General features: G+C 41.4%; 2 protein-coding genes across 3 annotated transcripts in view; one reads left to right on the forward strand and one right to left on the reverse strand.

Moving 5' to 3' along the window:
* Positions 1 to 821: 821 nt before the first annotated feature.
* Positions 822 to 17,006, reverse strand: part of ENOPH1 (enolase-phosphatase 1) — a 37,265-nt gene continuing 21,080 nt past the window's right edge. For both annotated transcript variants that reach the window (XM_030313594.1, XM_032592959.1), the window contains exons 2-6: positions 15,737 to 15,838; positions 12,197 to 12,399; positions 9,727 to 9,859; positions 7,751 to 7,874; positions 822 to 1,945 (exon numbers count right to left, since the gene is read on the reverse strand). In XM_030313594.1, the coding sequence (XP_030169454.1) occupies positions 1,806 to 1,945; positions 7,751 to 7,874; positions 9,727 to 9,859; positions 12,197 to 12,399; positions 15,737 to 15,838 (702 nt within the window). In that variant the 3' untranslated portion in view covers positions 822 to 1,805. The remainder of the gene's footprint in view (positions 1,946 to 7,750; positions 7,875 to 9,726; positions 9,860 to 12,196; positions 12,400 to 15,736; positions 15,839 to 17,006) is intronic.
* Positions 13,568 to 14,975, forward strand: LOC115512492 (heterogeneous nuclear ribonucleoprotein A3-like). The gene has a single exon (XM_032592958.1). The coding sequence runs from the start codon at positions 13,579 to 13,581 to the stop codon at positions 14,647 to 14,649; it is 1,071 nt and encodes a 356-aa protein (XP_032448849.1). The 5' UTR covers positions 13,568 to 13,578; the 3' UTR covers positions 14,650 to 14,975.

Genomic DNA, 17,006 nt, shown 5'->3' on the forward strand with positions numbered 1-17,006 from the left:
ATTTTGTTTATAAGCCACCCAAGTCCTGGGATTTTGTTAGAGCAGTCCAAACAGACTAAACTCTCCACCCCAACTCTCTGTCAGCTACATAGTGAACACCCTTTTCCTTTAATTCCTTTGTCATCTAGACTCTGGTGCATAATTTTCTCTCATTTCTTCCTTACTTTTCCAACTATTCCTTTACTGGCATTAAGAGACATCTTACCTGTCATCTTCTCATGAGCTTTTTCAAAAACTGTAGGAAGTTCATCCTTTTATTGTCATTTGTAGCTTTATCATTTACAAATTACTACCATTTCTAAAATTTACTTAAACTCATTTCCCTTTTATTACCCTTCTATATTTTCATAGTCCTTAGACTTCTTTAATTAGTTACTGGAAGATAAAAATTATCAACATAAAATCTTTTATATTCCCTGTCCTCTCATATTTGTAATCTTTTTCTTATTCAAAGCATTTCCAAAATTATTCCTCCAGGATTCATTACAGCTTTTCTTAATTAAGAGAATACTTGCCTCCTTCTAACATTATTTTATATACCTCAAACGTAAGAGTCTCAAAAATCTAAGAAAACCCACTCATAACATGAATGCTTACTATCCAAATGGAATAATAACCAGTGAGGTCATGTATGTGTATATAACTCAAATAGTAGTCAATGACTTTTCATGGGCAATGCATTAAAATACACACACAACACACACACACCTCCCATCCACAAGATTCAGGCAAAAACCAGAAGTTCTTATTTTTTCAATCTCTCTTCAGTTTCTCTTTTGCTTACGGCAATAGGTGGCATGGTTCAGGAACCTACACAAAACTGAGTGAAGAAGAAAATGTTTTTATTAATCACAACATGAAATTGACATGACATCCCATTAGGATTGAACCAGGATAAATAATGCTGTTATAAAATTTACACTCTTCATATCCATTTCAGAGGAAAATATTACATTATTAGGGCTCTTGTAGAAGGGTCTTACAGAATGATTTCAGTAAACCTTTTGCTTTTCAATAGTAAATAGCAACATATATTCTCAAACTGCTAAAAAGTAGTTAGAAAGGCAACCAGAAAACGTATGATGATAACAACCGGCAGGATTAGTGCTATTCTGTTAAACATTAAGAACCACATTCCTATTTTAGCTGTTACATCAATGCACCTTTATCATTGGTAAGGCAACCGTTTGCTGGGGCCACCACAATGATGAGCAAGTTTCCTTGGTAATGGATGCTTGCGTCATCAAGACTCAAATGAGTGTCCTTTCCCAGGTTTGCTGTCTTTTGGAGCAGAAACAAATGGCTTTGACTTCTGTAGAGAAGGAGGCTAATACTTTGAAATTTAGCTGTCGCAATCTTCTAACTTATAACTCGAAAGGGGAATGAATTATTATTAGGAGTAAGTCTGTGAAACACTTCCAGTTTTTAAAATAACAAGGCTTCTGAATAACTTCTCAACCCTACCTTTCCATGTTGGTACACAATTTGATAAACCTAACACGTGTGATCTATACTGCAGTAATTCTTCTATCAGCTATAGTTTGCTTTCAGTTGGGGTTAGGGTTGTGGTTTCAAACAATTTCTACATAGAAAGCATCTTTAAATAAGTTTCCTTTTCACTGAACTGAGACTTTTTTTTCACTTATGTGCCCGTGGAAGGCAATTTAAACATACACATATATACACGCGCGTACCTGTGTGTGTATATATGTCTTTTTTAAGTAAGTTACTTTTACCATTGGAATACAAGTAGACTACAGGGACGACTCTGTGAAGACAGGCTGGTCTTCCCTATGAGTCGTCCTCTAGGTTGAGGAAGGCAGGTACAGTTCGCTGAAGGATGTGATGAGGCTGTAGTAAGTCTTTTCATCATCCGTCAGTCCCGCATTGCCGGGTCTCACCACCACAGCGACATGAACATCTGCTTCCTCAGCAGCACTGGCCTCTGTGAAAATCAAAGTATGTGTCAGAGACATCACAATATGATGTCTGAGATTTGCTTCAAAGTAATTAGGGGGATGTGGAAAACTAGGAAACAGGTTTGGCCCTGATTTGATCATTGTTGAAGCTAGAAGTTGGCAACATGGGGGTCTGGCCACATTATTCTCTTTTATGTAACTTTTAATGTTTCCATAATAGAGTTGCTTTTTTTTTTATTCTTACTATAAAACTATACCTGACAGACTAGAATGGTTTAGACTTCCCTGTCCCAGTGTATAGTGTATAGCGTACCCTAGACTTCCGAGCTTTTATTAAGTACTTATGAATGCAGAAGGTAAAGGCCATGTTCTGTCCACGACTCTCCTCCATTCCCTCTCATCAGTCCCACATAAAACTGAGGGTTTCCCAAAAGGCAGGCTGTCCGTAATAATACCAGTTAGGCAGAGATGGGACAAATGGAAGCCCATGATTCAATCAGGTCAAAATTCCTGCTGTCACTTGCCTGGAAAATTCCTACTCTTCAAAATTCAGCTCAAATATCTTATCTTCCAGATAAGATATCTTCCAGATAAGATATCTTCCAGATAAGATATCTTATCTTCCAGATAAGATTCCTACCATGTGTATTAGAGCATCCCATGTGCTCCTTTAACACCTTGTATTTTGCTCTCTCATGACTATATGAATTGACATGTTATTATCTGTTGTCTCTCTTCTCATTAGACTTAGTGAGTACCTTAAGATCAGTGACTGCATGTGGACAGAAGTGAAAATAGGACTAGTAAAATGAAACTAGGTAAGCTAGGTATGGCAGGAAACATCTCTAATATGCCTTGGGTTACGGTCCTCTCTCCATTGTTTCCATGTGAAAGATAACAGCTAATACCTTATATTAGTTTAGCACCTACTATGTGCCAAGTACTATTCTAGGAACAGACATATGAACAAAACAAAGCTCCTGTCTTCATGGAGCTCCCATTCTCATTTAAATCTTCACAACAACCCTGAGGTAGGTAGTATTACTATCCCTATTCTACAGACACGGAAAGTGAGAGCTAGCAAGTGGCAGAGCTAATGTTTCAAAGTGTCAACCTGACTCTATGGTCTCTGCTCTAGAACAAGGGCGAAAAAATTATGACCTACCACCTACTTCTGTAAATAAAGTTTTATTAGAACACAGCCATGCCCATTCATTTGTGCATTGTCTATGGCTGCTTTTCCACTCCCAGGACAGAGTTTTAAGAGTAGAAACAAAGGCTGTAGGGCCTGCAAAGCCTAAAATACACTACTGGCCCTTTACGGAGCAAGCTTGCCAACTCCTGCTCTAGAGCAATACTATTCCAAGTGTGGTCTATGTACTTATAGTTGGGGCAACCACCTGGAAGCTTGTTAGAAATGCAGAATCTCAAGTCCCCAACATGGAACTACTGAATTAGGATCTGCAATTTAACAAATGACTGACTTCTGAGCACACAGGGTAAGTTTTGATCAGAAGTCTCAAGGAAAGAAAACTGGCAAGAGAGGAGGCATTCTGGGCAGACATAAAGCCATGTATATTGGAAGAACATAGCGAGTGAGTGTGGGAGACAGCACACAGGTCAGACAGAGCAAAACTGGTGAAGAATCTGAAACACATTCTATTGAGTTTAGATTTGATGTAATACGAAACCACAGTCATTTCCTATCATTTGGAAAACAGTTGCACCATCAAAATGGGTTACAGGGCAACAGTGCAGAGCGAGGTAAGAAGCTCCCAGAGGGAGTGAATGGGGCAGAGCCATCTCTTCCATGTCCAGCTTCTGCTCTTCCTGTGAAAGGGCTGTCACTTCCCAGAGCAAACGAAGTGCTCAACAATCCCCTCTTCGTGTGGAAATCCCATCCTCAGGCAAGCTCTGCAGACCCCTTCACCCCTAGTTCCCAGCCTGACTGCCTCAAGCAAAGCTTTCCTCTTGACTAGCAACCCAGGATCTCAACTGAGTTGAGCCATCACAATCCACGATCCACGTGGGACCTGACACTAGCCAATGACTTTTGCACATTCAGCCTCTTACCGGCATCACCACGGGGCAAGTGTTGTCCTTGTGCATCTGTTTGCCCTGTTGGCACAATATTGACTTGAAACCCTGGGCCTCCTTCCTTTCCTCCAAGAGGAAAAAGCCTTTCAGGGTCTCTTTTTCATACTTGGATGTTATTTGGGATACCAAATAGTTAGTCTTCCATTCTGTCTTGGCAGTGGAGTCTGGGCATGTGGTACCAAAAACACAGGATCAGAAATAACAGAAAAGAACAAGGCAAGCAGCCAGCTGCCTGGCCGCATCCCAGCTACACATGAGCCCAGTTCTGGCCCTACTGCTTCACTGGGTGTGGAGCTGGCAGAAGATGAGGGACAAGAACAAAACCTCCATGCGGAGGCCTTGGAGAAAGTCAATTTTGTTTTGAGGCCAACTTGGGGATTATCTCTATTCGCTAAAGTTAAGAATAGTTTCTGGGACTGCAGCCTAAGGAAATCGCTTCAGTGAAAAGAGAAAAGACATAAAATTATAGATGTACTATGATAACAACTAGAAAAAAAATGTGGCTACAGACAAGACTATGAAGAACCTGTATGTGATCTTACTAGGGCAGGGATTATAATTATTAATAGTAACCATAAAGTGAGGGAGGGGGCAAAGTCTGGGGATCATAACACATTCAATCCCAGAATGCTCAAGACAGACTCCATGCGGAGCTCCAGCCACAAAGCACATCTCTGATGCTAAGCCGGCAGAAACTTATCATCCAAACTGCTAGGAAATTAAATAGAAGGCAAACCATTCATTTATATGAATGACAGAAAAGCAATTCACAGATTAAACCAGTTAACCTCAGCAGAGCAGGGCCTATCTCCTTTCCATAAGGAACAAAGCAAAATAAAAAGTATTCAAATTATCATTCCTCACAGAAACTGCTGGCTTTCATACCCTTAACCTGTGTAGACAGTAGAGCAACCTCCCCACCCCACCACTCTAAGTCCCCAAAAGCCATTCTTAAAAGAAGGTAAATCATAACTTTAAATCGGAAGAAGTTTCTGTACAGAAATAAGATAGGCGAATATTTATAGTATATTTATAGTCCGGGGGGAGAAACCAGGTAAAATGGCTGTTATCAAGGTTGATACTTGTCTATGGTACATTTATGTGGCCTGGCTACCTAGGTACACAGCAAATGTTGAAACATCTGTCTCTCTTCTCCCTCGGTGCAGTCAAGCAGTAAATGTAAAGTTTTCCAGGACAGGGAAAAACAAGACAACAGTTTGTAGGAACCCTTGGACTTTGAACTGACCCAAGCCAGGATATGCAAGACAGGGGCTGATCCCCACATCTGCTGAGTTTTCAAACTCGAGATAACAAATGGCTGTGATCTGGTACCATCCACCTGGATCAAAATTTCAGTCTACATTCACCAAGGCTTAAAATTTAACAGAAATATTAACAATTACTAAATGTCTACCGCATGTTAGGTAAAATTAAGTTCCTCTTTCTCTAGAAAGCATTATTATAACTTTTGGAAGGCATTATATGTGATCTACGCTGGTTAGGATTTTTTTTAAACTGCTTAGCAAATTAGTACTTGCTTAGATACCTGTAACTCTTGCCTAACAGAACAGACCAAAAGCTGGAGGGCTGGCAGCAGAGAGAGAATACAGTTCATACACACTTCTGCTAAGATACCTCTGTCAGCAGCTTGGGTTTGCCTTTGGGCCCTATCTCTGAAAGTCCTAGTGGGTGGGGGGTTCTCGAAGGACTAGAGAGAGGGATTTGGCCTGAAAGTCCTAGTGGGTGGGGGGTTCTCGAAGGACTAGAGAGAGGGATTTGGCCTGCAGACTACTGTAGCTGACGCCGAGGGGCTCTGGAGTCACACGGAGCCAACTAGGCAAGAGAGCACCCAGCCCTGCACCTCTTCTCCCTGACACCCTTCCCAGCCTGCTGGGGAACAGTGTGTCAGGGCAGCCACACAATACACAAAGTCTTGTTCTGGGGATAAACGGAAGATGAAACTTCCAATCCAAGGTAAACAGAAGAAACAAATATAAAGAACTGCCCTTGGGGCACCTGGGTGTCTCAGTCGGTTGAGCATCTGACTTCAGCTCAGATCATCTCAAGGCTCATGAGTTTCAAGTTCTGCATCAGACTCACAGCTATCAGCGAGGGAGCCTGTTTCAGATCTTCTGTCCCCCCCCCCCCCCCCCCCGCTCAGGCTCTCTCTCTCTCTCAGATAAAAAAACATAAAAAAAAAAAAAAAAAGATGGGGCACCTGGGTGGCTCAGTCAGTTGAGCGTCCGACTTCACCTCAGGTCACGATCTTGCAGCTCATGAGTTCGAGCCCCGCATCTGGCTCACTGCTGTCAGTGCGGAGCCCGCTTCGGATCCTGTCCTCCCTCTCTCTTTGCCCTTCCCCACTTGTACTCTCTCTCTCAAAAATGAATAAATCTTAAAAACAAAAACAAAAAAAAACTGCCCTCAAATACAGGTGCAATTATAAACACACCAAAATTAGGCCCCCTGGAAGACGCACAAACTCTAAGGACAATGAGCATGCAATCAACAGCTGGCACCAGGTGAAGGCGTCCGGGCAAGTCTTACCAAGCAGAGGCTTTCACAGAACAACCAGAGACCAACCTTCCCCCAGCACCCACTATCTCTTCACCTGCCACTGCTTGTTTCCTCATTCACTACCGTTTCCTTCTGTAAATCTCTAGAGGATCTACATTCGTACACAGAAACTGGAGTGTGAGCTTTCTATTCTGACCCAAAGTACTCTTGAAGTCACTTATATTACCAGTACGGTACAGTATATACTGTTACGTGGATTCAATCCTTAAAATAATAATGCATCTGGCTAACGTACCCCATATAATAAACTACTATTATAATGGGTAAAAAAGATGTGTATCTTTAAACAGGTGGATCACGCCAAGAAAGTCCTGAGGTTCAGAGCATGACGGGTGCCTGGGGACTGGGGTCACCTGAGGGAAGGTGGAGAGGAGGCTCCTAGTCACCAGGGGGGAGTGCTTATCAACTGGAACAAGAATGACACAAAAGCTCTCAAACCATTCAGAGTTCTCCTCCCCTCTAGCTTTTTGTTTCTTTTTTTGGTATTTTTCTGAGTGTGCATAGCTCATCTCAGTGCTGTTAAATACATATGATCACGTCTACTGTAAGCTGATGTCCCTCACCACGCACCTACCCTCATACTCGTGTCTGCATGCTCCATCACCCAGTGACACCCCTTAAGTTGTCCTTTGTTATTTTGCCATTTCATCCATGTGTGTGTATATACAGAAGGATGGGTGGGAGACCATGGATAAGAGTTACAGTGAGAAGATCTAGTCTTTCCAGTACCACTTGCCCACGCATAACCCCCAAGGAAGGGTAAATGGAGAGAAACATGGGTCATTTGATTCACTGCTCCCTTTTATAAACCTGTTTCATTTTTTGAGGATCCACACAAACTTTCTTTACAGAGGCCACATGTTTGCAGCGCCAGGCCCAGCACTTACCCTGGAGTATACAACAGAAGAAGTCCGATTACTCGGGGCACCTGGGGAGTTCAGCCGGTTAAGTGTCTTAACTCTTGATTTTGGCTCAGGTCATGATCTCTCACGGTTTGACAGTTCGAGCCCCACATCAGGCTCTGAGCTGACAGTGAGAAGCCTGCTTGGGATTCTCTTTCTCCCCCTCTCCTAACCACAGCCCTGCCCCGTCTCATGCATGCATGTGCTTTCTCTCTCTCTGTCAAAAAAAAAAAAAAAAGGAGTCCAATCACTCACCTAGAGTAACATCTGTCAAAAACAAGATGTTGTTGGTTGAGCACCCAATGCTGTTTGCAATCTTTCGGTAACTCTCACTCTCCACTTTGTGTCCAATCTTGGTATCAAAGTGACCATCAACAAGCTGCACAAAGGGGAAGAAAAGACTGACGTCATAAATACACTTGCAACCCAACTCCTTTGTCTTTCCATTTTCTGAGATACGTAACAATCATAGCGATTTCATCCCCTCAGTAAATAATCCCTGAAAGCCTTATGGAGGCTACAGAAAGAAAACATAAGGTAAGATTTTATAGAAATAAACATTTGGAAGAAGTAAACAATTCAATGTGTATATAAGATCATGTTTTAATTTACTTAGTTTTCTTTGAGAAGCATTAATTTTATATCCAAAATCTTTTAAAACACACATGCCCTACTTTCTATCCTTAAAACCCCATTTATACTCAAAAACTACTTATTGGACTGGGTTTCACTCCTGATGACAGGTCCTGAACACTGTCCTCTGATCCCAGAATGAATAGATCTCTCTAACCTGTCTCACTAATAAGCTGTTACTTAACTTTCAAGAAACTTTCATTTTTTACATTTTGAAATTCTACCCAAGAGCTAGTATATATATCCTTCCTTCTTAAAGATAACTGGGATCGAAATATGTAACTTGCTTATTTAACTAACATGAACCAAAATAAGTCCACATTTAGGATCAGCTATTATGTGATACTTTGAATATTGTCAGAACTTTTCACAAACTAAAAACAAGCCTAACAACACTCAAAGACAAATTAAGGTAATATTAATACTATGATTTTTTAAAACTTTTAAAAAATTAAGATCGGTTTTATAGATTTTCTTTCTTTCTCAAGTCTGCCTCATAGTACTTTTTTATTATTGAATTCAGTAATTACTGTGTCTTATCTACTATCACCTTAATGTCTGTTCCACTAGAGAGAGCAAAACGGTAGTTTACATCTGTATTCAGAGATACAGATATCTGTACACCAATAATGCAAGGGTTTTATTCCTGACTTAATATTTGATTTAAACAAAACACAGGGAAGTACTAAAATGAGAATATGACAATCTCCAAAGCCAAAGTATTCTCTGTGCACAGTAGAGACTCAATGAATACTTGTTTAAAAGATAGCTGGCTGGATGACCTACTATATATCACTACATTCGGCCTGTATTTGGTTAGCTGGCATTTCTTTTCAGGTCCTAAACGCCCTGCCTTCTTCCACTGACCACCGTATCCTCCAGAAGGTGTAGGGATGGTGGGACAGAGGAGCCGGCAGGAATTGTCTCATCTACAAGAAACGTAATAGGTGGCCTGCACGTATCACTCTTCAATAACATGCCCAGGTCTCTCTTACAGAGAATGAAATTTCTGAAATGTCTCTCCAAATCGCCAGAAGCAAATGAACCCACACTGCACTCTGCTTCATGAAAGAAGTTTATGTGTGCATGTGTTTGAATGGGGTATGTGCCACTGTGGACCACTTACCTGACTTTAAACAACCAAAAGAAGCGGGCCATTAGTGTCCTCTGAGTTGACAATTTTCTGATGTTGGCAAGGTAGCTGATTTATAAGCCAGCTCCTATTTTATTAGCTGTATTACATATACATCTATATATAATATACATTTATATATTCCTGACCCCATCCCAGACCTGCCAATTCAGATCTGCTAGGAAGCATGGCCCAGGGATCTACACTTTTAACAGACTCCCAGGTGATCGTTATTCACAATAGCTTAAGAACCTCCAATGCCAAGACTGGCTCCACAGAAACAGTTTATCCTTCCCTCGAATGTATTCTCCAGTTTATCCACATCTCTTTACCACCCGCTTAGCATATATGCATGCAATGATCTGATTGTTGATTTAGCTTATAACTGTAGAATATTCCTTTAAGATTCTTTATTTCATGCTTTGAAAGTGTCAAAAAACAAAGTAACCTACCTCAGTTAACCTACCTCAAGAATATCTCCCTCTGTAGAATGCCCAAATAATAGCTTCTGGGCCTCTACACTCCCTGAAGAATAGATATACACCTTCATTCCAGCCTCTCTCCATTTCCTGACTGCTGGAACTACATCTTCAAAGAACCTGGAGGGAAGACCACCAAGGTCAAGTGAGGGAACACATTATTCAACCAAATGAAAACCAGGCAAAATAGTTGGAACAAGTGTCTCTATTTGTGCCCATGAGAAGCACCTCCAAGAGACTTCGAGTCCGGTCTGATAAGCTTGTCACTGGAGATTCAGGATCACAGTGGATTAGAACCAACAACTTAGGTGGAGAGGACAGTTTTGGGCAGACAGCCTCACTAATGATAGTAAAAAGTGATTACAAATAAGGGATGAAATAACAGTGTTTTTTAAAGTTCCCAAGGAACTCCAAAAAGCAAATAACAATCATGGAATCTTTGATGTAATCCATGACAAGAAAAGGTTAAATTATGCCCAGTGTGTCTTCACAAAGCATGGCAATGCCTTTAAAAAGATGTGCTTCCAAACAATTAAAAGAAAAACATTTGCGGGTTCAAAGCTATTAATATCTGATCAGCTAGAAAATGGAACTTCACTTCTTGAGAACTAAGAAAACCTAAAGTTTTACTCTATAGAAAAAAAATTACAAAATAAACCAGTTAAGAGACTTGTACCATCTCACATTAGCAGGTCAGCAGTGTCTAGCTTTTGATTCCTGACACTAAGTCCTGCTTACCCGTTCCACAAGGTCTTCCCTATCCGGTGGTGGAAATAATATCGCAGGAAATAGGTGCAAAGAGAACCACAAGGAACTTGGAATGTGGAACCAGTCATCTCTAAAAGATTAACTGGAAAATGTCAGAGAAGTCTCCTACTGGATAAAACAGCTTAATATGTAATACTAATTGAAGGAAAGAGATCAACTAGTTCAAAACCAGTATACATAATTATGGGTTACTTTGTGCATTACTTTATACTCCTAGAGACAGGATTTCTGTCTCCTAGAGACACGTTGCCAATGCAGGGCTTAGAAGTCTAAGAGAACTTATTTCACGTCTCTGGTTCTATAATTAAGGAAACCAGACCAAGAGAAGAAAGGACTAACTACTTCAAGCATTCTCTCCTGGCTCCACTCTTGTGTTTTACAAAGTGAACCAGCAGACATTCCCAGATCATTGGCCGATCTGGAAATTCTTTTTTTTTTTTTTTTTTTATTTAAAAAAAAAAAATTTTTTTTTTACATTTGTTTTTGAGAGACAGAAAGAGACAGCGTGAGCAGGGGAGAGGCAGACAGAGAGGGAGACACAGAATCAGAAGCAGGCTCCAGGCTCTGAGCTGTCAGCACAGAGCCCGACGCAGGGCTCAAACCCACAAACTGTGAGATCATGACCTGAGCCAAAGTTGGACCCTTAACCGACTGAGCCACCCAGGCTCCCCGGCCTATCTGGAAATTCTAATGCAGCCTTTAAAAAGTGGAAGCCCCTTGTAAAGTACATAAAGGAATGGTATCTCATTTGACAGAAAAACAAAAGAAATACAACAGCTAGAAGTAGACTTGGATCTTAGGGTTTACATCAGGCAATGGCCTAAAACCCTTAGTTGGCAGTGTCTAAGAATTTCTTGGGCGCCTGGGTAGCTCAGTCAGTTGAGCGTCTGACTCTTGATTTCAGTTCAACTCATGATCTCATGGTTTGTGGGTTCAAGCCCCAAATCTGCCTCCATACTGACAGTGTGGAGCCTGCCTGGGATTCTTTCTCTCCCTCTCTCTGCCCCTCCCCCGTTCTCGCTGTCTCTCAAAATAAATAAACTTAAAAATAAAAAAGAATTTATCAGGGTGCCTGGCTGGTTCAGTCAGTAGAGCATGAGCTTCTTGCTCTTAAGGTTCTAAGTTTCAGCCCCATATCGGATGTAGAGATTACTTAAAAATATTGAAAAAAAAAAAAAAAGAATTTCTGAGCAATACAGGACTCCCAGTCTCCTTTGGCAGGAGCACTCCCAGAACACCACAGCCAAGACTCCAGTCAGGGTGGTACTCCTAACACCCTGAGTAACCCCAAAGTAACACGTAAATAATGGCACCCATCTTTCTCCTCTAACAGAGCAGAAAGCAAGTGATTGAATGGTCCTGAGACATAGCCCGACAGTGCCGCCACTCGTATGCTAAGGATCAAACAGGACTTAGTTCAAGGAAGTCACCATCTTCTAGGAAGCTGTTTTACACTGGGATAAAAAGTCCTTCGGCCATCCCACAAAGCCAGGCATGCTGGTCTGGGGAATTTAGCCAGATGGAACGCTTTCCCCCAGCTCTGAAACAAACAAAACAACCCTCACTTGTTAAAATAAAAAGAATGTTGACTTTATCTATTTTATGAATCACACAACGAACACTGGACAGAGAGGACTAGTGGAAAACGCATTCGGTTTTGGGGCTGGTGAAATGTTTTGAGTTACATACTCTGCTTTCATGCGCCCAGCTGCAAAAGCCGCCCTCCACATGTGGCCCTGCAGCTGTTTCAGCGCCGTGGTCTTTCGATCCAGAGACATCTGCCAGCACACGTTATCCACCACGGCCTGGATCATCTGCTGCAGGTCATCCGCTCCATTCCCAGATGCAGCAGGGATGGGAACAGCCCCATCCAGGTGGGAATCCTCTTCAGCCTTGAAGTCGTAAACAAGACATTTGGTTCGGACTTATTTTTAAAAAGATCACTTAAAATGAGACCTGAAAACCAAGCTGAACAATTTTCTCCAACTATCATTATTAGCACCTAGCACTGTGACAAATTAAAGTGTCTTACACTTTGGAGGAGGATAGTGAATGATTCCTAAAGGAAAAGTGGATTCTAATTAATGAATTTACATTACCTTTCCTATATTGTTAAAGCTGAAATTTAAATCAAGAGGCATGTTGTACATGAGAAAAGACACAGCATATAATGGTATAAAATGATATACAGTAAGACCCAGTGTGTTGATTCACTTACTGGGATCAACATACCAGGACTTTAATTACATCTGATCATTTTTTCTGCACTATAATGAACTGAGGAAGAAACAAAATCTCAACAAAATCCATTTCTGCCTGGAATTCAATGAAAAGAAGCTAGCAAAGCAATGTCTGGGGTTGGTTCTTTTTCAGTATCTGTCAATATGAAAGGAATTTTTTCTTTGCAAAAAAACAAAAAAAAACAAAACCCTAACAGCTATTTAGAACAATGACTGTGAGTAAGCATATTCCAATGATTTATACACTACAATGCGGGAATATGTATGTATGTTTCAACAACAAGAGTTGTAAGACAAGACAAAGCTGAGGGAGGGGAGTTTCAGACGAACCCTGAGTTATCTAGAATATTTAACAAACCCAAATACTCCGCGGCCCAAAGGAAGGGACTGTACGTCCAATCCCAAATTCAACCATTAAAACATTTCCAGAGCGTTCCACATTGCCCGATGTAGAAAACTAACTAGAAAGTAACTGCCAGAGTTCACCCTGCACAGCCTATAAGATCTTTGCCACTGAGGCAATTTTAATAAGGAAAAAAAAAAAGCAGCAACAACAGAGGGGTGGCTGGGTGGCTCAGGAGGTTAAACGTTTGCTTTCAGCTCAGGTCATGATCTCACAGTTTGTGTTACAGCCCCACATCGGGCTCTCTGCTCTCAATGCAGGGCCTACTTTGGATCCTCGGTCTCCCTCATTTTGCTCCCCCTGCCCCCCCCTCGTGTGCGTGTGCGTGTGCGTGTGCTCTCTCGCTCTCTCAAATAAATAAACGTTTGAAAAAGAAAGAAAGAGTCCCATATTGAACTTAAGTTGGAAGAGGCGAGTCTGGTCTCAAAATGGAGGTAAAACCGCCGCCCAGTCGCCCCCAGCCCAACTCTGTCCGTCGCTGCTACCACCGGGGAGAGGAGGGCCATGATCCAAAGGAACTAGAGCAGTTGAGAAAACTGTTTATTGGTGGTTTCAGCTTTGAAACTACAGATGATGGTTTAAGAGAAAATTGTGAAAAGTGGGGCACACTTACAGACTGTGTGGTGATGAGAGACCCCCAAACAAAATGTTCCAGAGGTTTCGGTTTTGTGACTTACTCTTGTGTGGAGAAGGTGGATGTAGCAATGTGTGCTCGACCACACAAGGTTGATGGGCATGTAGTGGAACCAAAGAGAGCTGTTTCTAAAGAGGATTCTGTAAAGCCTGGCACCCATCTAACTGTGAAGAAAATTTTCGTTGGTGGTATTAAAGAAGATACAGAAGAATATAATTTGAGAGACTACTTTGAAAACTATGGCAAGATGGAAACCACAGAAGTTATGGAGGACAGGCAGAGTGGAACAAAGAGAGGATTTGCTTTTGTAACTTCTGATACAATTGATACAACTGTTGTTCAGAAATACCACACAATTAATGGGCATAACTGTGAAGTGGAAAAGGCCCTTTCCAAACAAGAAATGCGGTCTGCTGGATCGCAAAGAGGTCGTGGAGGTGGATCTGGCAACTTTATGGGTTGTGGAGGAAACTTGGGAGGTGGTGGTAACTTTGGCCGTGGTGGAAACTCTGGTGGAAGAGGAGGCTATGGTGGTGGAGGTGGTGGCAGCAGGGGTAGTTATGGAGGAGGTGATGGTGGATATAATGGATTTGGAGGTGATGGTGGCAACTATGGTGGTGGTCCTGGTTCTAGAGGTGGAGGAGGCTATGGTGGTGGTGGACCAGGATATGGAAACCAAGGAGGTGGATATGGTGGCGGTGGTGGCGGATATGATCGTTACAATGAAGGAGGAAATTTTGGAGGTGGTAAGTATGGTGGTGGTGGGAACTGTAACGATTTTGGAAATTATAGGGGACAACAGCAATCAAATTACGGACCCATGAAGGGGGGCGGTTTTGGTGGAAGAAGCTCAGGTAGTCCCTAAGGTGGTGGTTATGGATCTGGTGGTGGAAGTGGTAGATGCGGTAGCAGAAGGTTCTAAAAATTTTCAGAAGGGCTACAGTTCTCAGCAGGAGAGAGAGCGAGGAGTTGTCAGGAAAGCTTCAGGTTACTTTGAGACAGTCGTCCCAAATGCATTAGAGGAACTGTAAAAATCTGCCACAGAAGGAACGACGCTCCATAGTCAGAAAAGTTCCTGCAGCTTCAACAGGAAACCCTTCTTGTTCAGGACGGTCATAGCCACAGTTGGCAAAAAGTGCAGCTATTGATTAATGCAATGTAGTGTCAATTAGATGTGTATTCCTGAGGTCTTCTTTCTGTTGTAGCTTTGTCTTTTTCTTTTCATTACATCAGGTATATTGCCCTGTAAATTGTGGTACTGGTACCAGGGAAAAAAAAATTAAGGAATTTTTAACTTTTCAAGACAATAAAAATAAAATATAAATAAATAAATAAATAAATAAATAAATAAATAAATAAATAAAATAAAATAAAATAAAATAAAAAGAGAGAAAGAAAGGAAAAAATCAGTTCTTTCCCAGTTCCACAATGTGGAAGGGAAAAACGGACTGTAAACTGGAGGGAGAATAGAGCAGAGTACCACAAGAGACAGACGCTGGCCCATGAGCAGGGAGACAGGTCTAGAGGATGTGGATGTGAAGCCCGAGGAGGACTGTGCGGAGGGCGGCACGGCTCCTACCAAGAGGCAGAAGAGAGTGGAGAATGAGGTGCTGAGGTGCTGTCACTGGGAGACATTAATGAAAAATGTGACAAGACAGCACAAAACCTTTTACACACTACCCAGAAAAAGCTTCGTTTTAAAAATACATGACATTTTTATGCTTTTGGAATAGCTCCAGAGAGAAGCAACTGTAGAGACAATGAACTGCCATGATCTGCCCGTTTAATTATGTACTGTGAATTCCTAAGCAGGCAAGTCACTGCAACTGCCATGCCCTGCGAGCCCAGAGAGCTTCTTTTACAATATGCTCAGAGCGCGTTCTAAGTCTCCAGGCATCCTCAATTCTCAGACACTTGGGAATGTGGAAGCAATGGAAGAGAAGTGTCCCAACCTGTTTCCTCAGAAGATTGACATCCTGCTGGCACTCCTCTTCTTCCCAATGTGTCTGCAGATACTCTTTAACATTTTCTTTGATGTAAGGAAATAAAATGTCCTGGGTAAATGAGTTAAAAAAAAAAAAAAAAAAGAATTAGCTTCAGTCATTTGTATGAGATCAAGTTCTTCAACAATCTCACTTTGCTAGTTGTGGCATGTAAGCCACTGAAAACTACATTGAAAATATGAAAATTACTGCTGTGGATATAGGAGTGAAACAGAAACAGAGACCAAGAAACAAATGAATTAGATCGAGTCAGCAAACTATAGCCCATGGGCCAAATCCAGTCTACCTCCTGTTTTTGTAAATGAAGTTTTGTTTTTGTTTTTGTTTTTTTTTAAAGTAAGCTCTGTGTCCAACATGGGTCTTGAACTCACAATCCCAAGATCAACAGTCATATGTTCTACCAACTGAGCCAGCCAGGCGCTCCTGTAAAGCAAGTTTTATTGGAACACAGCCACTCTCACTTGCTTGCATTGTCAGTGGCTACTTTGGGGCCACAATGGCAGAGTTGAATATCTGTAACCAAGACCATATGGTCCGCAAAGTCTAAACATTTACTGTTCAGCCCTTTACAGAAAAAGTCCACTGACTCCTAAACTAGATTGTTGACCATAGGTCCTTGAGGGTAGGGATCAAATATACTTTGCTCACAGCTGTTATCATCAATACACACACACACTATTTGGCCCATGTCCATGGATGACAAATATTCCAAAAAAAAAAGACAATTTGATCACCATGATTTTTTCTTGGTAATCAGACTACCTATAGAATACCCTGTAAGACAGTGATGGGCAAAATAATTCAAAAATAAATACCCTGTCGGTAATCCATACACGAGGACCATGATTTCTCTTAGGTCAAAATTTTTATTTACTTACCACTGAGCTTATGTATCTTTTCTTTTTTTTTTTTTTTTTTTTGTTTATTTATTTTGAGAGAGAAGTAGAGTGAGCAAATGGGAGAAGGGACAGAGAGATAGGGAGAGAGAGAATCCTAAGCAGGCTCCATGCTGGCAGTGCAGAGCCCAACTCGGGGCTTAACCCCATAAACTATGAGATCATGACCTGGAGCCGAAATCAAGAGTTGACATTTAACCTACTGAGCCACCCAGATGTTCCAAGTCTATGTATCTTTTCAAAGTAAATGTGGTACATTCAATAAGGTTTTTTTTTGTTTTGTTTTGTTTTTTAGTGTCTACTAGTGGGGCACAGAAAAGGGA

This window comes from Lynx canadensis, chromosome B1 (genome assembly GCF_007474595.2).
Source record: "Lynx canadensis isolate LIC74 chromosome B1, mLynCan4.pri.v2, whole genome shotgun sequence".
Classification (NCBI taxonomy): Eukaryota; Metazoa; Chordata; class Mammalia; order Carnivora; family Felidae; genus Lynx; species Lynx canadensis.

What these genes read in the sequence shown, in the direction of transcription:
- LOC115512492 (XM_032592958.1), top strand. Translation starts at nt 13,579, where the DNA reads ATGGAGGTAAAACCGCCGCCCAGTCGCCCCCAGCCCAACTCTGTCCGT.